General features: G+C 46.6%; 1 protein-coding gene across 1 annotated transcript in view; it reads right to left on the bottom strand.

Moving 5' to 3' along the window:
• The window catches only part of casz1 (castor zinc finger 1), a 112576-nt gene that overhangs the window by 14748 nt on the left and 75705 nt on the right, over nucleotides 1-22123 (bottom strand). Inside the window, exons 12-15 of the mRNA XM_078425025.1 lie at nucleotides 20947-21069; nucleotides 16008-16292; nucleotides 10427-10625; nucleotides 5474-5645 (exon numbers count right to left, since the gene is read on the bottom strand). Coding sequence (XP_078281151.1) covers nucleotides 5474-5645; nucleotides 10427-10625; nucleotides 16008-16292; nucleotides 20947-21069 — 779 coding nt within the window. The remainder of the gene's footprint in view (nucleotides 1-5473; nucleotides 5646-10426; nucleotides 10626-16007; nucleotides 16293-20946; nucleotides 21070-22123) is intronic.

Below are 22123 nucleotides of genomic sequence, written 5' to 3'. Positions count from 1 at the left end.
CTATCAGGATAAGCCACAAGTTGTCCAAAACCATCTCACCAACTTATCACACACATACACACGCGCACACACCCTTCATTCTCTCTATTCCTCTACCGTCTCTCTGCTCAAGGGCTTGTTTGACCGAGCATTTATGAATGAAAGGCTTCAACTGTCAATCTTGCTTCTTCCTCCACAGATGCTGCTTGACCACCTGAGTGTTTCCAGCAGTTTCTGGTTGTTAGCCTGCATTGTTTCAATGTCCAGTGGACTAAAACAAGACACTCAACCTCCAACCAAGTGGAACTCCCTCAGTACCACCATGAAGATTCAGCCTTCGTAGGGTCATACAGCACAGAAACAGGCCCTTTGGGCTAACTCGTGCAACCAAGATGCACACATCAGCTAGTTTCATTTGTCCCATATCCCTCTCAACCTGAGCAAATGTATTTTAAATGTTATTATACCTGCCTCAACGACTTCCTCCGCAGCATGTTCCATGTATGTACCACCCTCTATGTGAAAAAGATGCCCCTCAGGTTCCTATCTGAGTCTACCTCTCAGCTTAATTTTAGTTCTTGATTCACCAACCCAAGCAAAAAAACTAAAAACTATGTACCCTATCTACGCCCCTCATGATTTTATATACCTCTCTGTAAGATCACCCCTCAATCTCCTACGCTCCAAGGAATAAGGTCCTAGCCTGTCCAGCCTCTCCCTATAACTCAGTCCACCTCGAGTCCTGCGGCATTCTTGTCAATTTTGTGCTGTGTTCGTTCCAGCTCAATGGCATCTCCCTTACAGCAGAGCAGACTGGCCTTGACCATAGTGCTCTGGTCTCTTGAGTGGATTTACCCCCACAATTTGAGCTACCCTTTTGGGACACTTTTAACGTACAGAGGTGTGATGATTAAGCAACGGCTATTGATCCAGGAACATGTGATCGAATCCCATCGAGGCAGCTAGGGAATATAACTCGGTTAAATAAATCCCAAAGTTAAATGTTGTGTTTAGCAGTAATGAATCAGGGCACCACTTTTATTAATGGTGGATTACTAACACTTACTTTGAAACGGTGATGAAGGCGGGGGGGGGGGGGTGATTGAAACATGCAGGATGTTGTGGGGTCTTGATAGGATAGATGTGGAGCGATGTTTCTCCGTGTAAGTGAACCAAGTATTCGGGCACTTTTAAACAGAAGGGATCACCCATTTATGACAAAGATGAGGTGATTTTTTTCTTACTGAAGTTCATGAAACATTGGAAACTTCAGCCTCCTTGGGCAGTGGATTCAGAGACTTCAAGTAGTTTTAAGGCAGAGGTTGATGTATATTTGATAAAAACAGCACCAGGGACCTGGGTTCAATCCTGACTATGGGTGCTGTCTGTACGGAGTTTGTACATTCTCCCTGTGACCTGTGTGGGTACTCTCCGGGATCTCCGGTTTCCTCCCACACTCCAATGACGTACAGGTTTGTGGGTTAATTGGCTTGGTATAATTGAAAATTGTAGGATAGTGTTAGTGTGCAGGGATCGCTGGTTGCGTGGACTTGGTGTGCGAAGTGCCCGTTTCCGCACTGTATCTCTAAACTAAACGAGTGAATATTCAGGAGAGAAGACAATTAGCTTACAACAAGTCTGGGGAAGGGTCTCGACCTGAAACGCCACCCATTCCTTCTCTCCTGAGATGCTGTCTGACCTACTCCAGCATTTTGTGAATAAATACCTTTGATTTGTACCAGCATCTGCAGTTATTTTCTTACAAGATTAGCTGTGAACTTGTTAAATGGGAAAGCAGGATTTGAGGGGCTGAATAGCCTTCTCGGGTTCTTCATCCGTCTTTAGATTCATTTGGGGAAGGAAATGTCAAAGTCCTACCCAGAGTGATCAATACGTGACTCCAGAGGTACCCACTTCATAACTCCCCCCTGAACTGGTCTGGCCGCTTGTTCAGGAACAGCAGGGACTGGCCAACACTCTCAGGACAGGTGAACAACACCATGTATGTGCATCAATGGAGAAATTACACAGATGTAAGCTTTCTGTTGGCAGGAACCACTATACATTTTCAATCAAACCCAGCTTGTTATAGCTATTGTAAATCATCAGTCAGGTTTGTAATTCACCTCCTTTAATTAATAAGATGCTGGATTCAATACAAGTATATTCATAAAGGTAATATAAAGAGAAGTCATAGAGAGGATTGCAGCTGATGTGTTGAAGGCTTGCGCTTTAATCAAACCTAATTGGTTGTAGCGCAGAGCTATAATGCAGCGATGAAAAGGAAACCGGCCGAGAGGGATTCTTCCCATATCTGCATCCCACTCCTGTAAACATAAAGGGATATAATCTCCTGACTCCTCCTCGTGGATCTCAGCTCCATGTGGATCCCACGGATTGCAGCTGTTAAACTCCACAACTGTTCTGGAGCAGAGGTGAAAGTCACCCGCTCTGGGCTGGTGCAGAGTACCGTTAATATTGTAACGTAAGAGATTTTACAACCTTCAGCACAGACTGCGTTTACTGGTAGGGTTGCGCTGGTGATGGTGAGAAATATACTATGTTTACCCCTGTGCTTGTGTTTCCTCGAGTTAATCGTTCAGTTCCTGATGCTAACATGGTTGCAAATCCTTAGAGCACCGGAAAAATGGTGCCTTTGGTGGATTAATTGAAAGATACTTTGGCCCACCTAGACCATGCTGACCATCGATCACTTTGACACCAGTTCGATGTTATTCGACCTTCGCATCCATTCCCTACACACAAGGGGCAATTTACAGAGGCAAATTAACCTACAAAGCCGCACGTCTTTGTGATGTGGGTGGAAACCGGAGCACCCAGCGGAGACCCACGTGGCCACAGGGAGAACGCGTAAACTCCACACAGACAGCAAAGGTCAGGATCGAACCCGTGGGTCTGTGGTGCTGTAAGGCACCAGCTGTAGCAACTGCACCACTGTACCGCCTTGACCAGCCAGAGGTCAGGGCCAGTGGACAGATTTTGGCCATTTGTGGAGGAGCGCTGTAAAGTGAAGAATATTCCACACATAATGGTTCCATAATGACAGGGTGGGGGTGCTTGTTTGACCATGTTACTCTTCCCCACTCTTTGAGTCATAGAACAATGGGATAGAGAAACCGCCTCTTTAGCTTAACTTGTCCATGACAACCAACTGCCTACCTCCACCAGTCCCATTTTCTGTACATTTGGCCCTTATCTTTCTAAACATGTCTATTCAAATGTCTTTTAAATGTTATAATTGCATGTGCCTCTACCACCTCTTCTGGCAGCTTGTTCCATTTACCACCACCCTCTGCGTGAAAGATTTGTCCCTCAGGTCCCCTGTAAATCTTCCCACTCTTGCCAGAATTCTACATCCTCTAGTTTTTGACTTCCCTAGCCTGGGAAAAGACTGTGACCACTCACCTTATCCATGCCCCTAATAATCTTTATAAATCTCCCTAAGTTCACCCCTCGGCTTCCTTCACTCCAAGAAAAACAGTTCCAACCTACCCAGTGTCTCCTTATAACTCAAGCCCTGGCAACATCCTTAGGAATCTTTTCTGCAGCCTCTCCAGCTTAATCACATCCTTCCTATAGCCTGGCAATCAGAACTGCACACAGTATTCCAAGCGCAGTCTCAATAAACTGACCTCCCTCCGGTAGGTACAGGTTAGACTGCATGGACCCTGAAACTTGCACTACCATATGACAAGACCTGGTCGGTAAATGTGATTATGACCTAAGCTGTGCATTCTTATCTATTGCCGGTGGTTAATAAATCATTCCAGAGGGGAGAAAAAGACAAAAAGAGAGAGAGATTGTTGACAGGGTGGGTGACTGGAAGTCACATGATGAGATCACCAGGGAAAGACCCTATTAGAATCAATGACCCTGTTTGGATATCATGGAGCTGGTTCAAGCCTGAATTCTCAGGATGTTCCGGGATCAGGAATCCTTTCTCCCTTTGGAAGTGACCCAGTCAGACCACAAGATCACAGGTGACTGGTTAGTCTGCGAGCATTGTAACACAAGGTCAGCTTATCGAAGGCAAGTGTGTTTTAGAGTCAGAGTCATACAGCGTGGAAACATGCCCTTTGGCCTAACTTGCCCACACTGACCAACATGCTCCATCCACACTAGTCCCACCTGCCTACGTTTGGCCCATATCCCTCTAATCCTGTCTTATCAATGTACTTGTCTAAATGTTTCTTAAACATTGCAATAGTACCTGCCTCAACTACTTGCTCCGGCAGCTCGTTCCATACACCCACCACCCTTTGAGTGAAAAAGTTACCCCTCAGGTACCTATTAAATCTTCCCCCTCCCACCTGCCCACAGGTCAACTCATCGAAGGCAAGTGTGTTTTGTGAATGGACAAAATGGGAGCAAACCATGTAGCAAAGTATCTGCACTGACATAGAGTGGTTGAATACAAGGACTGGGGATTTGCTGGAGCAAGAGCCAACAAGCATACATTACAATCTGGACGGCATTAGATGCAATGGCAGGCGTTTCTTTGATTAGATGACAAAAGACATTTTACATTTCGTCATATTGTACAAAGAGGAAATTCTAACCCGAAGTGTATTTTGGCAACCTCAGGAAAATGTTGTCGACCTCCCCGTGGTGAGCCCTGTCAACTGACCTCAGTCAGGCGAACAACAACAAACAGAGACAGCAGAAGTAGAAGTAGCTTCATAACTTCTGCCTCAAACACAAGAAGAAGACTTCCCCACTGCTGTGTGGCATACACAACCACACAATTGGCAGTTAATGCATTAAACTATAAAGACTGGCAAGAGCAGTGTCTGTGGATGTCAACATCTCTCAGGGTTTTCCCTCCAGGACCATTCCTTTACCCTGGAAACCCACAGAGAACTTCTGTTCTGAGCTGGTTCTGCCTTTGTAATAGGGTCATAGAGTATGGAAACAGTCTATTTAGTGGCTAAATTTTAGCCCACCACATCCATGCTGATCAATGGGAACCCTTCTATATTAATCCTATTTTGCAGCACTCAGCCCCTCAACCCTCCGTGAGGTCCAGCGCACCATGGCTTCCCAATTTACATGGCCAATTACATGGCAGCTATGGACTTCAGCTCTGGAATAACCCAGTGGGTCAGGCAGCATCTCCAGAGAACATGGAGAGGTGATGTTTCGAGGTTGGAACCCTGAGTCCGAAGAAGGGTCCCGACCCAAAACGTCACCTATCCATGTTCTCCGGTCTTTCTATCTGACCTGCTGAGTTACTCCAGCAGTTTGTGTCCTTTTCTGCAAACTGGCATCTGCAATTCCTTGTTTCTACATCTCACCTCTGGAATTCCCTTGCTTTCTTGACCTCAGTTTCCTATATCATCTCTCCTTCAAACCAACCTCTTTGACTTGAGCTGACAATTCTAGAGGTGAGCTGGAGCAGAGAACCTTGGGGCTGTTCTGCCACACTACCATCATGTTGTCAGTACAATTCCCTCTTTGCCCATTGGATCCTCACCCAGACGGCCGCACTCTTCTCGTTTGGTGAAGTACTTGAACCCATTGGCAGCTCGTCTCTCAGCCTTCTCGTGCTTCTTGATGTGCCAAGGGAGCTTTGTCGTGATGTTGGTCACAAAGTTGCAGAAAGGCCGTAAACAGTGGTAGTGTCCCCTCATACGGAACTCACAATGCTGCAACAGGAGAGAAGCATGTTGTCAGATGGCAGCAGACGTCCGACATTACAGTAGCAGGTGAATGGACTTTCCCCGACAACTGTCCTCGTAACACATCTGAAGAAGGGTCCCGACCCAAAATGTTGTCGGTCTGTTCCTTCTGCAGATACTGCCTGACCCACTGAGTTCTTTTGTTTTACTTAAGATTCCAGCAACTGCAATACCTTGTATTTCTATAACATGAGGTATCATGCAAGAGCCTGTACCTCTTTCTTAATAGCAATACCCACTCGAAGACAGGCACCTGTTCTGTATTCCCTGTCCAGACGAAGGTTCACCGACCACTTTCAAGCTGGCCATCTCCTGCTTGTCATCTCTCTAGGGACAGTGATATACACACTGGAGTGTCTGTTCCTCAGCTGAGAGAGAGAGCAGAACGACTCTGTTCTGCTGGGACTGTGCAAGAGGATCCTGAACTTCTAAGTCCTGCACGTTGTATTGAGGATTGGAAGAAACCAGGATCTGTTGATCTCAAATGTGGTCAGTGTCAACACCTCTGTGGGTGGGAGCACACTAGGCTACTGGCCTATCAGTGCTACATCCAGAATATAAATGCCCTAACTTCACTTCAAGTCCAAACTAACATGTACAGGATGCATTGCTCCCTTGAGGAAAACAAAATGTTGGAGTAACTCAATGGGTCAGGCAGCATCTGTAGAGGGAAAGGATGGGCCACATTAGATCTCTCCACAGATGCTGACTGACCCTCTGAGTTACTCCAACATTTTGTGTTTTACTCAAGATTTCAGTATCTGCAGCCCCTTGTTTCTCCAAAGAGCCAGGCAGCGTCTCTGAAGAACATGCATAGGTGACGTTTTGAGTCGGGACGAAAAAGTCTGAAGATGGGTGCTGACCTGAAAAGTCACCCATCCCTGTTCTCCATTGATGCCACTTGACGGGCTGTTACTTCAGCACTCTGAGCCTTAAACCTATAGTTTAAGTTTTGCTAATTCATTTTATATTAATGCAAACAGAGGCATTGCAGCGGTGCAGTTAATAGAGCAGCTGTCTCACAGTTCCAGCCACATAGGTTCAATCCCGGCTGAAGTTTTCACAGTTCTCCTTGTGTGATTTCTCCCAGTGTTTCTTCCCACATCTCAAAGATGTTCGGATTGGTAGGTTAATTTGCCCTGGTGTGTGTAGGTGAGTGGCAGAATCTGTTGGAGATGGGGACGGAGAGTTGATGGGAATGTGGAGCAAATAAAATGGTTTTAGTGTAAGATTGTTGTAAGCGGGTGCTGAATGATTGGTCCTGACTTAATCGAGGCTAAAGGGGCTCTTGCGTGCCTATGTCTATGTCTCTACTGTTGGTACTCATTAGTTATCACTACTGATCCTGGCTCAGGTTTATTGTCCTCCCCTAATAGCTCTCTGAACCACATACCTTGTTGGGCATTTCAGAAGGGAGGTCAACCACAAAATTTCAAGTTCATTTCAATCACCATTTATTCCAGATTTTAGTTTGATTTTCTATTTGAATTAATTGGCCCTGACCTCTGGATTATTACAGATCCAATAACTGCTGTGGTATTGCATCTTCTCCCATCCTGGACTAACAGTGACCAGGACACAGCATGTGTCAGAAAATAACTGCAGATGCTGGTTCAAATCGAAGGTAGACACAAAATGCTGGAGTAACTCAGCGGGTCAGGCAGCATCTCAGGAGAGACGGTATGGGTGACATTTCGGTTCGAGACCCTTCTTCAGACTGAAGACGGACACAGCATGTAGTGCCTCTATCCCTTTGTGGACCGACTGCTCAATCAATGCTCTTGGATCGGTTACTGCGCTGTCATCTCTAACCTCTCTCCATGCTCTTTTGATCTACATGACAACGATGACTCATCCCTCGAGGGCACACTCCATTTTCAGTTGAGTGAATGACTGTGACCTGATTTACAGGTTGTTTTACTTCAAGCCAATCTCTTGGAATCGGTGAACCTCAGGGTTGAAGTGGAATAGATCTTACACCAGTTACTGGGAATTTCCCTGAACAAACTAGAGTGGATGCAAACTAACAACAATGCTGCTCTGATTCTGTGTAAATCACAGGAAAAGTGTACGGATCCAAAAAAGGGGAAAACAATTATGATGCTTTCAACCTGCCTTCCATTGACTCCATCTACACTGCAGGCTGCCTCGGCAAGGCCATCAGCATAGTCAAGGACCATTCTCACCCTCATCTCCCCTTTCCCATCAAGCAAGAGGTACAGAAGATTGAAATTGCATACCACCAGATTCAGGGACATTTTCTTCCCAACTGTTATTAGGCAACTGAATTGTCCTCGGATCAGCTAGAGTGCGGTCCAGACCTCCCATCTACCTCATTGAAGACCTTTGAGCTAACTTTAATTGGACTATACCTTGCTCTAAATGTTGTGCTCTTTACCCTTATCTGCACATTGTGGACAGCCTGATTGTAATCATGTATAATCTTTACTTTGGTTGGATAGCACAAAAAGCTTTTTACTGTATCTCAGTACACGTGACACTAATAATAAATTGAACTAAACAATATCTCAAGAGGTCCCAAAGTGGTTTGGATGTTTGTGCCACTGTTGTAATGTGGACCTGTTGGGCATCTGACAGATAAGAGTGCAGAAGCTAGCAGTCGGAACTACAGCATGAAGCCTTACTAGGGTTTGTCCTGAAGTCAGAATTGACTAACAGCATAGAAACAGACTCTTCATCAAACACCCATTTTACTTCAATGCTATTTTGAATCTTCCCACATTGCCATTAACTCTCCCCAGATGGGCGGCACGGTAGCGCAGCGGTAGAGTTGCTGCTTTACAGCGAATGCAGCACCGGAGACTCAGGTTCGATCCTGACTACGGGTGCTGCACTGTAAGGAGTTTGTACGTTCTCCCCGTGACCTGCGTGGGTTTTCTCCGAGATCTTCGGTTTCCTCCCACACTCCAAAGACGTACAGTTATGTAGGTTAATTGGCTGGGTAAATGTAAAAATTGTCCCTAGTGGGTGTAGGATAGTGTTAATGTACGGGGATCGCTGGGCGGCACGGACTTGGTGGGCCGAAAAGGCCTGTTTCCGGCTGTATATATATGATATGATAAGAGGAGCCAGCGCTGCCGTCGCAGCTGCGGCTTGCCTGCAGTCCGTCTGTCTTTTGTGTTTTTTGTTGTTTTTGTCTCAATTGTAGTGTTAATATGATGTAGTGTTGTATGTTATGTTTGGGGGGGGGGGGGGGGTGGGAGGGAACGGGAACTGTAACTAACATTCTCTCTCCAGAACGGAGACGCGACCTTTGTTCTGTATCGTGTCTCCGTTCCCGTTGCGGCCTACCACCGGCCATGCACCTGGGACCACCTGGGTCTCTGGTTCGCAGAGCCCGCGGTCCGGACTCACCACCTGCGGCGCTGGCTGCCTGCGAATGCTGCGGGAACGGCTGCGACTCGTCTCCGGAGGCTCCGACGCGGGCCGCGTGGACGTCGGAAGCCCGCAGGCCCCTGGATGGGGGCCGACATCGGGAGCTCCGGCAGCGGCAGAGGCAACGTGTCCGCCCGCCCCGAATCGCGGGGCTTGGGTCGGCCCGCCACGGACCTTTCACCATCCGGCGCGGCCTGAAATAGGCCGCGGGATTTTTTTTCACCGCCCAGCGGGGGCTTCAATATCGGGAGCCCCGACCGCCCCGATGTGGCAACTCCAACAGCCTGACCGCGGGACAAGACGGCAGGGAAGAGAAAAAGACATTCTGGCCTTCCATCACAGTGAGGAGGGACTGGAGGAGACTCACTGTGATGGATGTTTCTTTTTGTTTGGTGTTAGTTGTGATTGTATGTGTTATTGCATTTTTATTGATTAATCTTATTGGTCTTATTGTTCAACTGCGGGTAATGTTTCATTTTACTACACATTTATGTGTATGTAACAAATAAACGACTATTGACTATTGATATTGATTGATATGATATGATGTTACCACTCACCTACACATTAGGGACAATGTATAGATGCCAATTTGCAGTTGAGGCGTTGGATTTTGGGTCCATTCCCAGTTTAATTTCCTGACATTCCTCAGTTAATGGACGACCAATCTGCACATTTTTGGGTTGCAGGAGGAAATCGGAGCACCCAGAGGAAACCCACAAGATCACTCAAGGAGACCGTGCAAACTCCATGCTGACAGCACCGGAGGTCAGGATTGAAAAGCCTAGGTCGCTGGACATGTTCCACTCTGCTGCTCAGTGTGAGAATGTGGATTTGGGATGTCTGTTTCACTTTGAATGAAGGTCAGCCATGATCACATTCAATGGCGGTGCTGGCTCGAAGGGCCGAATGGCCTACTCCTGCACCTATTGTCTATTTTTAAAGCACAGCCTGTGCCGACCAGTGACCACCTCATATGCTGGCACTATCTAGGGCCAATTTACAGTTTTAACCAAAATTTTTGCGTGAGATTGGTGGAGTTCTATTGCAGCAGCCAGTATCTATTCTGAACTTGTTTTGCTATTGCTGGAAGGATCGTTGGATTTGAGTGGAATCCAATCCATTGAAAAGAGTGGAGGTGTTTATCCAGAGGTTTGAATGTTTTATACAGTCATCTGAATTGGAGACGTTGATTATTTTGCCTGGAATGTTTTGGTACCATCAGATTTCCCGTCGTGTCTCCTAGGGCAGTAACTGATGAGGTTTCAGTACAAAGGACCACTGAGCTGGTGGCCTGAAGATGATAGACAATAAGGTGGGTCCTAAACTAGACGTGAACTCAGTTTACGTACCTGATTGGGACAGAGACACTGCAGAGAGTAGTAGGAGAACTGGTCGCGTACGTTGACCAGGTGGTTGTTGGGATTGATGTGGTCGAGACAATGTGATTCAGCCTTCCCCGACGTTTTACAGACGTACTTGCAGTTTCCAAACAAACAGTGGAAGTGGAATTTGTTTGAGTATTTGCAGTCAGTTGCCAGACAGGGATCGCTAAAGAGAATAAAAAACGTTAGATAAAATGCATGCCGACCAGGAACAATGAACTGCATTTCTTTCGTGCCACTCAAAGCACTCTGAAGATGGTGGATTCAGTGATGTTCTTCCTGAAGTTTTTTTAATGCAAGAAATCACTGCACAGCAGTATTTTAATGGCTGCATATTATGCTTTGGGGAGGTCGATGGAGGAATAAACATTTCCCTCTCCATTAAAACAGCACCGTAGGATTCTTTCTATTCCCTCAGCGGAGAGTTTAATGTGTCATTTGAAGGATGACATTGCCCAAAGTCAAGGTCTTCCTATGACCTTCATCTTCAACAGTGCTTGTCTCCCTCTATCCGTCATCCAGTGCAGGACTCACTAAAGTGGCGGCACATACATATGTGCGCTCTTCTCTCAAGTAGGTCTTCTGACTTGTAGGCATGGGAATTACTTATTGACACATAGTCAACTTACACCGAGTCCACTTCCACCAGTAAGGCGGATTGTTTCTGGTCATCGCCGTGGGAATCAGCTGAGGGTCTAATCTGTTTGGATCAGGCAAACGTTAGCCAAAATCAGATATGTGTGACTGTGGTCATCAATAGGGTGCTCACAATATGACAGACACGTTTGTAAAGTCTGTGACTGTTAAGGCTTTGGAATTTGGGTTCCTTTCCAGTTTAATTCCATGACTTTCCTCAGTTAGAGGACTTGCTTCAGTGCCAACTGGGCATTCCAATTCTGCAGAAGCCTAAATCAAAGAAGCAAACATGCCACATCCTATTCACACAGGTGCCTTGATTCCCCCAACATTGCCTTTACACTCCTCCTTGCTGTGACTTTTACGCTTCACAATACATACAGGTTTGAGGCATTTAATGGCAGCTGTAAATTCCCAGTGACACTCCGACATTCACAGCTGCCTTCGATCCTCATGAAGCGTCAGTGATAAATGTATATTGTAAACTTCCATGATGTAAGAAAGTTCACAATATCAATCACGTAACTACGGTCAGATAACGGATTAGTGCTGTATGTCAAACAGACAATAACAGATACCTGAAAATAGATTATGCAGCCAGTTCAGTCAGAAGGTTTAGTGGTTGTCAAGTAGTACAAATGCTCAAAGTACAAGCCCACGAGGTGGGATTAATGTTTTGAGCTTGCACACAGCCATCTATCATTTATAAGACAGATTGACAGTGGTAATTTTAGTTCAAATAATCAAGGCAACATAATTTGATGTCAAGATTTGATGGTGCCGTTCCAGTTTTGAGAGAAGCCAGGAGCTCCTGTTTACTGTCCAATGAACTGTGTTGAAAGGAGAAGGATAGGGCTGGTGTCTGATTTGTTGTCCACAGTGCACGGCAGCGCAGCGCTACAGCGCCACAGACCCGGGTTCGATCCTGACTACGTTCTCCCTGTGACCACGTGGGTTTTCTCCGGGTGCTCCGGTTTCCTCCCACATTCCAAAGATGTGCAGTTTTGTAGTTAATTGGCTTTGTTAAAATTGTAAGTTGTCCCGGGAGTGTAGGATGGTGCTAGTGTACGGGGTGGTCGCTGGTCGGCCGATGGGCCTGTTTCCGCGCTGCATCTCTAAACAAAACTTAACTAATGTCTGAAGAAGAATGACAGTGACACATTTCATTTGGGAATAAGTGAGGGGGCATATTTTGTCAAGGTGGCTCTTCTGATCCGATTCACGTAAACGATGGGGGCTGCCCATTGTTGCTGAGTTGCAGTGACAATGAGAATGGAATAAAAACTAACGGGGAAATAACCTGCTGTTGATTACGGGCATATTTCATAGATACACAGACAGGAGTGCAGGAAGAGGCCATTCGGCCCTTCGAGCCAGCATCACCATTCAATGTGATCATTTCTGATCATCCACAATTAGTACCCCGTTCCTGCCTTCTCCCCATGTCCCTTGATTCCGCTAGCCCTAAGAGCTCTATCTAACTCTCTTTTGAATACATCCAGTGAATCGGCCTCCACTGCCTTCTTTGCTAATGTTACTTTTAATTCCTTCATCTAAATAATGACTTAGATGAAGGGATTGAAAGTAACATTAGCAAATTTGCGGATGACACAAAGCTGGGTGGCAGTGTGAACTGTGAGGAGGATGCTATGAGGTTGCAGGGTGACTTGGACAGGTTGTGTGAGATGGCAGATGCAGTTTAATGTGGATAAATGTGAGGTTATCCACTTTGGTGGAAAGAACAGGAAGGCAGATTATTATCTGAATGGTGTCAAGTTAAGAAAAGGGGAAGTACAAAAAGATCTGGGTGTCCTTATTCATCAGTCACTGAAAGGAAGCATGCAGGTACAGCAGGCAGTGAAGAAAGCTAATGGCATGTTGGCCTTTATGACAAGAGGAGTTGAGTATAGGAGCAAAGAGGTCCTTCTGCAGTTGTACAGGGCCCTAGTGAGACAGCACCTGGAGTACTGTGTGCAGTTTTGGTCTCCAAATTTGAGGAAGAATATTCTTGCTATTGAGAGCGTGCAGCATAGGTTCACCAGGTTAATTCCCGGAATGGCGGGACTGTCGTATGTTGAAAGACTGGAGCGACTAGGCTTGTATATGCTGGAATTTAGAAGGATGAGAGGGGATCTTATTGAAACATATAAGATTATTAAGGGATTGGACACATTAGAGGCAGGAAACATGTTCCCAATGTTGGGGGAGTCCAGAACCAGGGGCCACAGTTGAAGAATAAGGGGGAGGCCATTTAGAACGGAGATGAGGAAAAACTTTTTCAGTCAGAGAGTTGTAAATCTGTGGAATTTTCTGACTCAGAAGGCAGTGGAGGCCAATTCTCTGGATGCTTTCAAGAGAGAGCTAGATAGAGCTCTTAAAGATAGTGGAGTCAGGGGGTATGGGGAGAAGGCAGGTACGGGGTACTGATTGTGAATGATCAGCCATGATCACATGTAATGGTGCTGGCTCGAAGGGCCGAATGGCCTACTCCTGCACCTATTGTCTATTGTCTACAAATCATTAATTTATATTGTAAATAGCTGCAGTCCCAGCTCCAAGCCTTGCGGCACCCCACTAGTCACTGCCTGCCATTCTAAAAGGGACCCGTTAATCCCTACTCTTTGTTTTCTGTCTGCCAACCAATTTTCTACCATGTCAATATCCTACCCCAATACCATGTGCTCTAATTTTGCCCACTAATGTCCTGTGTGGGATCTTATCAAAGGCTTTCTGAAAGTCCAGGTACACTGCATCCACTGACTCTTCCTTGTCCATTTTACTTGTCACATCCTCGAAAAATTCCAGAAGATTTGTCAAGCATGATTTCCCCTTCGTAAATCCATGCTGACTTGGACCGATCCTGTTACTGCTATCCAAATGAGCCGCTATTACAACTTTGATAATTTACTCCAGCATCTTCCCCACCACCGATGTCAGGCTAAGTGGTCTACAATTCTCTGCTTTCTCTCTCCCTCCTTTTTACAAATGTGGGATAACATTAGCGACCCTCCAATCCACAGGAACTGATCCAGTATCAATAGAACATTGGAAAATGATCACCAATGCGTCCATGATTTCTAGAGCTACCTCCTTGAGTACCCTGGGATGCAGTCCATCAGGCCCTGGGGATTTGTCAGCCTTCAGTCCCATCGGTCTTTATCGTTCAGTAATGTTCTGCTCGGGGGAATTGTCACTAAGTTCAAACCGCAGTCTGGTCACAGACAGAGGGAAGCTTCCCTCTGGGCCTTGTGCTCACTTGGGCTCCTCATTACCAAGGAGAATTTTTTTCAGAATTCTCTGGTAGGATTTGGATGTTGCTGGCAAATGCAGCATTTATTGCCCATCTCTCATGGCAGGTTATTTCCCCCCTTTAGCTTTTATTCCACTCTTCTTGAGAAGGCCCAGAAAGCAACCATCTGGAATGACTGCGATCCGCCTAGTGACTGTGCTCCCACAGTATTGTTGGGTCAGCTTGAACAGCAATATATTCCTGTGCAGAACGGATTGTGATTTGACTGTCATTCTCTTAACATACGAATAGGAGCAGGAGTAGGTCATCTCACCACGAACACTCAGCAAGATCATGGTTGATCTTGTTGATTGCTGGAGCAAGTTCAAGGAGTCGAACCCCTTGAAGATGACAATCGGCAGGGTAGGTTCTATACCAGAGAGTGAACTAGAGAGTCTACTTATCTCAGACACACTTGCAGAGGAAGCAGGAGAACTACTACACCGAAACGTGGCGACACTTGTGTATTGCCTAGGTTTTGTGCAAAACAAAGCATTCCACTCTACCTAGGTACATGTGACAACAAAGTATCTTCATTCATTTATTCATTCATTCATTCATTCATTCATATTTTTCTCTGTGGCAGTTGTGGTTCTACTACAACTACCATTTTCCTGCCCTCATCCCAAAACCCATGATCCCTGTAATATGCATAAATCCATAGACATTTGTTCAGGATACAATCAATGACATCCTCCAGAACAGAGAATTCCAAACATTCACCAGTGGGTGACACAGTGGTGCAGCGGGTAGAGCTGCTGCCTCACAGTGCCAGTGACCCGGGATCAATCCTGGAGTTTGCATGTTCTCCCCTTCACCTCACGGGTTTCCCCCGGGTGCTCCGGTTTCCTCTCACAACCCAAAGACGTGACTTTGTAGGTTATTTGGCCCTCAATTGGCCCTTGGTGTGTAGGGAGTGGATGAGAAAGTGGGATAACATAGAACTGGTGTGATTGATGGTCGGCATGGACTCGGTGAGCCAAAGGGCTCCCTCAACTCTTCATTAGGATGTGGAGGCTTTGCCGAGGGTGCAGTAGAGGTTAGCCAGGATTGCAGCCTTGATTGGAATGTTTTAGTCATCAGGAGAGGCTGCATAAACTTGGAGGTGTTTTGGAGGCTGAGGGGAGACTGATAGAAGTGTGCAAAGCTATGTCAATAAGGTAGTTCTCAGGCTGGAAATGTTTAATACCAGAAGGGGATAGGTTTAAGGTGTTTAAAGGTGATTTGTGAGATAGTTTTTTTACACAGAGGTAAGGGAAGGGCAGAAGCATATATGATAGGTACATTGAAGAGGTATCTAGATGGACACGTGAACAGACAGGGAATAGAGAGATACAGACCATTTGCAGGCAGACGAGTTTAGATTGTTATTGTCATCGTTGCAGATACGGTGGGCCGATGGGCCTGATCCTCCACAGTACTGTTCTGTGTTCTCATCCCAGGACTTAAACTCTCAGATCTGCAGTGCATTGGAACCAACGCACACAGACATATCTCTCTCCCCAGATAAGGAGAAAACCTTATTGCATAAGGCGTAAATGTGAATAGGAATGGCTGAAGGCAGCTGTGGCTGGGTTAAACCGTCACCCTGCTGCAAGTCGCGGCGTTGGAGAAAACACTCACTTTTCCTGAAACTGCAGGAATCCGGGTTTGACCTGAGGCTTTGAATTCTCCAGGGAGGTGGTTGCCAGGGAGGACGTGGCCAGCGTGGTTACGGGCAGCTGTTTCCAGGTGAAGAGCGTCGGGGCGGAGGTGACGGCCGTGGGACTCGCCGGGGAGAGCTGGACGCCGGCGGCCGTTACCATGGCGATGGGGCCGAACCCCGAGGTGCCCAGGCCTCTCATTGGGTTGGCCAAACAAGGCTCCGACTTCACCTTCACCACCCCACCGTCTGCTCGGAAGTGGAAACTATGGAAAGGGAAAACACTCTGTCAGTCACCCGCAATCAAAGAGACAGCACACCTCTACGCGACACCAACTTCGCCAGCCCCTGATAGAGACACAACTAAATAATGGGTATCATGTCAAGAGTGTAACAGTGGATTTGCAAGGTTATTTCACAGCTTCGGTTTTACACAAATAGAAAAATTCTTCCAATTTACTGCTTGGTGGTGCAAGGGATGAAGCTTTGTAATGTTGCTATGACGATCCCATGTTTGATTTATTTGGCCGAGTGTTAACCAGTTTCCAATCAGTAGGATGCAGAATGCAATGAATCAGAGACACAGTATCCCTTCATCAACCTTCACCCTCACAGGTTCAAGGGGAGTGCAAGATGCATGTTTTCATGGCACCTTTCACCACCCCAGTTTAATTTAGTTGAGAGATACGCCGTAGAAACAGGCCCTTTGGCCCACAAAGTCCACACCGACCATTGATCACCAAGTCATGCTAGTTCTCTGTTATCCCACTTTCTCATCCACACTCCACACACTAGGAGTTATTTACAGAGGGCCTATAAACCTGCACGTCTTTGGAGTGTGGGAGGAAACCGGAGCACCCGGAGAAGTCCCAAGCTGTCACAGGGAGAATGTGCAAACTCTGCACAGACAGCACCCAAGGTCAGGATTGAATCTGGGTCTACCACTGGGCCTCAGTGCCACCCAAATGTTTTCCTGCCATTGGAATACATTGAGGGGCAGTGGCCATTTTATCTGGCGGTGCGGCTGCCTGTTTGTGCAAAGCAAGCTGGCACTGTGGGTGGGAATTCTCTATGAGAAGAGAATAGAGAATCAAAACGCTCCCAAAGTACCTCCTGGGCTCTTTCTCAAAGCAGCATCTGTTCTCATTTCAGCAATGCTTCTGAATGCTTCCAGCGCTTTCAATTTTTGTTTCAGATTTCCAACCCCTTTTAGTTAGTTTAGAGATTCAGCGTGGAAACAGACCCTTTGGCCCACCAAATCCACGATGATCAGCAATCACTCGTACACTAGTTCTATCCTACACAATCGGGACAATTTACACAAGCCAATTAACCTACAAACCATTGGGTGGCGCCAACAATGGCTGTCTCACCAGCAGTCTGTCCCTTTCACCTTTGTGTCTTAATAGCATGTGTTAAATGTATGTCTTTAGAGTTCTTTAGCTTGTATGTGGGGGAGGGGGTTGGGGAAAACTTTTTCTAATCTCTTACGTCGATGGAGATGCGATTTATTTCCGTATCGTATCTCCGTCTGCACTGCGGCCTAACATCGAGGAGTTGGCGGCCTTTGCTGGAGACCGACTTCGAGAGCTCCACCGCTGGGAGCCTACGGGACTTTACCATCGCGGATCACGCGATCCCTTTGCCTGGGATCGACCTCGGAGCTCCAACCGTGGGTGCTTGTGGACTTAACATCACAGAGCTCGCGGTCTCTGGTCAGAGATCGACTTCGGGAACTTCAAGCCACGGGAGCTTCGACCGTCCCGACACAGGAGCTTCGATCGCCCCGACATGGGAGCTTCGACTGCCTGACGCGGGGACTTCGACCGCCGGCTGCGGGAGCTTCGATCGCGGGAGAATAAAGAGGAAGAAGATTGGACTTTTTTGCCTTCCATCACAGTGAGGAATGTGGGGAATCCGCAGTGATGGATGTTTATGTTAACGCTTATGTAGTTGTATGTCTTGTTGCTTATTTTTTGTATGGTAATTCGCATATCACTGCACATTAATTGGTACATGTGACAATAAAAGACCTTTGAAACCTTTGAACGTGCATCTCTTTGGTGCATGGGAGAACGTACAAACTCCGTACAGGCAGCACCTGTAAGGCAGCAACTCGACCGCTGCACCACTGTGCCTCCCCAGCACTTTTCTAATAAGCACTTCAGACAAAGGCAGGGCCCCCACTTCTTCTATTCATCACTGAAGCACCAGAGAGAAGGAAGGGGGATTTGAACCCATAACCTCCTGATTCATGGGCCCAGTGAGCCCCAGCGGAAATGTGCAGTTCATATGGACTTTGACACAGCAGCCACATCGGTCAGAGACAGGATCCTGGTTCATTTTAACTGCAGATCCTCAAAGAAAGGATTGGCTGCATTGTGAGTGTTCTTTGACTCAAGCCTGCACAGCCTTTACTAATCCGGGTAAATTATTGTTGGGGCGGGGCTGGCCTCAGCCCTACGCCTCTAGTACAAGTGCCGGTGGTCCTTGCTCCTTTCTTTGACTACAAGCCATACAGCCTTCTCCACATTGCCAGCTCTTGAAGTGATGTCATCAAAGTAATTGGACCTTGAATAACCTCTGCATTTTTTTTAAATCTGCATAAATTATTTAAATAATAACCTGATCTAAATTAGAATCATGCCTGGGTCAGAGCAAGGTTATTCACCACTTCATAAATATAAACAGCATCGTTTTAAAGGGGCCAGGGCTTGGAGTGGAGTTCATTGCAACATACTCTATCTAAATAGATCAGGACCACACCACACAATAATATCATCAGTTAATGAAAACTCTAATTAGAGAGGGACGTTTTTGTTACATTTGTACAACCAAATTTGCCCAGAGTAAAAGAATCAAGAACCAGAGGACATCGGTTTAAGGTGAGTGGGGAAGGATTTAACAGCAACACCAGGGGTAACTTCTTCACGCAAAGGTGTATGAAACGAGCTAGCGGAGGAGGTACCATGACAATGATTAAGAAACATTTAGACAGGTACATGGATAGGACAGGTTATGGAGCAAACAGGCACGTCGGACTAGTGTAGATGGGACATATTGGGTGGTGTGGGCAAGTTGGGCCGAAGGACCCCTGTTTCCACACTGTAAGACTGGGTATTACTAGCATGGGTAGCATTTATTGTCCATCCTGAACTGTCCTTGAGTTGAATGGTTTGCTGGGTCAAAGAAAGTTTGCATTTTCTTTTTTAAATTGGAGCAGCACTGTGGCGCAGTGGGTAGAGCTGTTGCCTCACAGCACCAGAGACCTGGGTTTGAGCCAGACTTCGGGTTCGTTTAAAAAAAATTGTTGCATGTTCTCCCTGTGACCAAGTGGAATTCCTCCTTGTGCTGCGGTTTCCTCCCACATCCCAAAGACGTGCGGGTTTGTGGGTTAATTGGCCCTCTATAAATTGCCCTCAGTGGATGTGAAAATGGGATAACATAGAACTAGTGTGAATAGGTGATCGATGGTTGGTGTGGACATGGTGGGTCGAATGGCCCCTTTCCATGTCATATTTCTAAACCTCTAAATCTCTAAATTGTCGAATTTGGTAACCATTTATGCTCTGACCGTCACCATGGGATTTGACCTCATAAAACCATTGGTGCAGGCCTTTGGATTAGCAGTGCAGCTTGCACAATAATCACTGTGCCACCACGCCCTGGCAACGTGCAGTTTGGCTCCTTCATTCTTCTATCTTTTGCTAATCTTTCACGGTGGTCTCACAATGGAAAATTTCTGTTCAACTTGTCAAGAATTTTGTCTCATAAATGTTAGCCTCATAAATGTTAGGAGTTTAAAATCTGTTTGCAAAAGGAGGCAATGGAAGAGTTATTGATCGCCTTTATTGCAGGTGGTCTGGTTGTCCAGGTGAGGTTTGGGGAGTTGGGTTCAGTGCCAGCCCTTCCCAATGCCTGGCGACTCTGCCTGAAACAGCTCACGTGACCCCTGAATTTGTCAATCCAGGGCACAGTCTTTGTTTTAGGATCTTGCTGCTAAATTTGGTGTGAAATCTGGCCTATATTCCATTCCAGACCAATGAAGACAAAGAGAATGCAGATGCTGGAATCTGGGACAAAAACAAGAATGCAGTTACACCTCAGGCAGCATCTGTGGAGGCAGAAGATGTAGGTCGATGATTCGGGTTGAGATCTTTCACTTCCATAGATGCTGACAGGCAGCATTCTTCCAGTTTTGTGTTTTTGTTTGTTGCTGGCTTCAGCCCTTCCTGTTTGTCTCACTCACGATACCTGCCTCCAATAACCCACTCAGTGTTTCTACTGCATACCCCTCCACCCTACACCGCTCACCCCCAGTTTACTTTAGACTTTAGAGATACAATGTGGAAACAGGCCCTTCGGACCACCGAGTCCGCACCAACCAGCGATTATCCTATACACTAGTTCTATCCCACACACTCGAGATAATTTACAATTTTACCGAAGCCTATTAACCTGCAAACTGTACAGCTTTGGAGTGTGGGTGGAAACCGGAGCACCCAGAGAAAACCCACACGGTCACAGGGAGAACGTACAAACACCATTCAGATAGCGGCCGTAGTCAGGATTGAACTCGGGTCTCCGGCGCTGTAAGGCAGCAAATCTACTGCTGCACCACCGTGCTGCCCTTAAACCGCTCCCGCTCCGCCACCTCCACCCCTGATTCACTCTCAAAGGTGACATACTTTCTCAGACTGTCCTCAGGCAACTGCCTGGTTTTCAGTTTTGACCCAGGCTAGTGGAATCAGGAACACATTGCAAGACACTGGAAGGACTGCAGGCCAGACTATAACAACATACACAGCACAGTAAAGGTGTGATTGATCACACTCATTTTTAGTCTTGTTGGTCGGCGATCAATCACGGCCAGTCGGCGGTTTGACCGCGCCTCGTTTGGCGTTGCCTGGTAGCACTCACTTGGCATGTTTGATGGCCCCATCGAGGGTGCTGAACAGGGCCCCACAGTCCTCCACCACGCAATGGAAATGGACCTTGTGCAGGAAATCACACTGGGTCTCGCAGTAATCCTCTGTAGTAAACCTGCGAATGAGAGGCAACAACCAGTGAGGGCAGAGCCTACACGATCATGAGCGGAAATAGATTGGGGAAACGCACAATCTTTTGCCCAGAGTAGGAGAATCGAGAACAAGAGAACATAGGGTTAAGGTGAGGGGACGCAAGGGGTATCATTTTTACACAAAGTGGTTGTAGGTGCTTGGAACGAGCTGTTGGAGGAGGTAGTTGAGGCAGGTACAATCACATTTTTAAGAGACATTTGTACAGGTACATGGATAGGATAGGGCTTATTGGGTTATGGGCCATGTGCGGGTAGGCGGGACTAGTGTAGATGGGACATGTTGGTTGGCGTGGGTAAGTTGGACCGAAGGGCCTGTTTCCACGATGTTTGACTGTATGACTCCACTATCTGAGCAGTTCCCCTGTTTCCTTTGCCCAAAGCCTGAAGCCACCTGCGAATGAGAGATATGTCAAGGATCTCACACACACACACACACACTGCAGCAGAACATGGGCGGCAGTAGTTCACTGGGTCCATCAAGCCTAGCCCCTTCCATTCAATATGATCTGGGATGCTCGGACCCAACTCTCCTCTACTCTGCCAGTTCCTCTTAGGCCTCAATTCTGAGATCTTCAAACAAAACGATCTACTTTTTCTTTAAGTACCCCATGTGATCTAACCTCCATAACCCCCAGCAGTCAAGGATTCCAGAAATACACCACCCTCTATGAGAAGTTGTTCCCACACACCTTAGTTGGCAATGACACATCCTAACCTCATAACTATGTCCCCTGGTTTGAGATTCTTCCACAGGTGGAAACATCTCAACATTCACTTATTCATGTCCTCTCAGCATCTTATATGTTTTAATATAATCACCTCTCACTCTCCTAAACTCTAAAAATTGAGATTTAATTTCTTTAGCTGCTTTTGTTTGGACAATCCTCTTAGGAATTGGCCGAATAAATCTCCTTGGGACGGCTTGCTTGGGATTACTCTGAGGGCTCGGAGTCATTCCCATTAGCCCCGAACCTCTGGCAGGGACGTATAAAGGTTGCATGGCAACCCCCTGGCCCA

Source organism: Rhinoraja longicauda, chromosome 30 (assembly GCF_053455715.1).
Source record: "Rhinoraja longicauda isolate Sanriku21f chromosome 30, sRhiLon1.1, whole genome shotgun sequence".
In the NCBI taxonomy this organism is placed as follows: Eukaryota; Metazoa; Chordata; class Chondrichthyes; order Rajiformes; family Arhynchobatidae; genus Rhinoraja; species Rhinoraja longicauda.
Note: the sequence above shows the minus strand (reverse complement) of the source record. Positions and strands in the feature narration are given on the sequence as shown.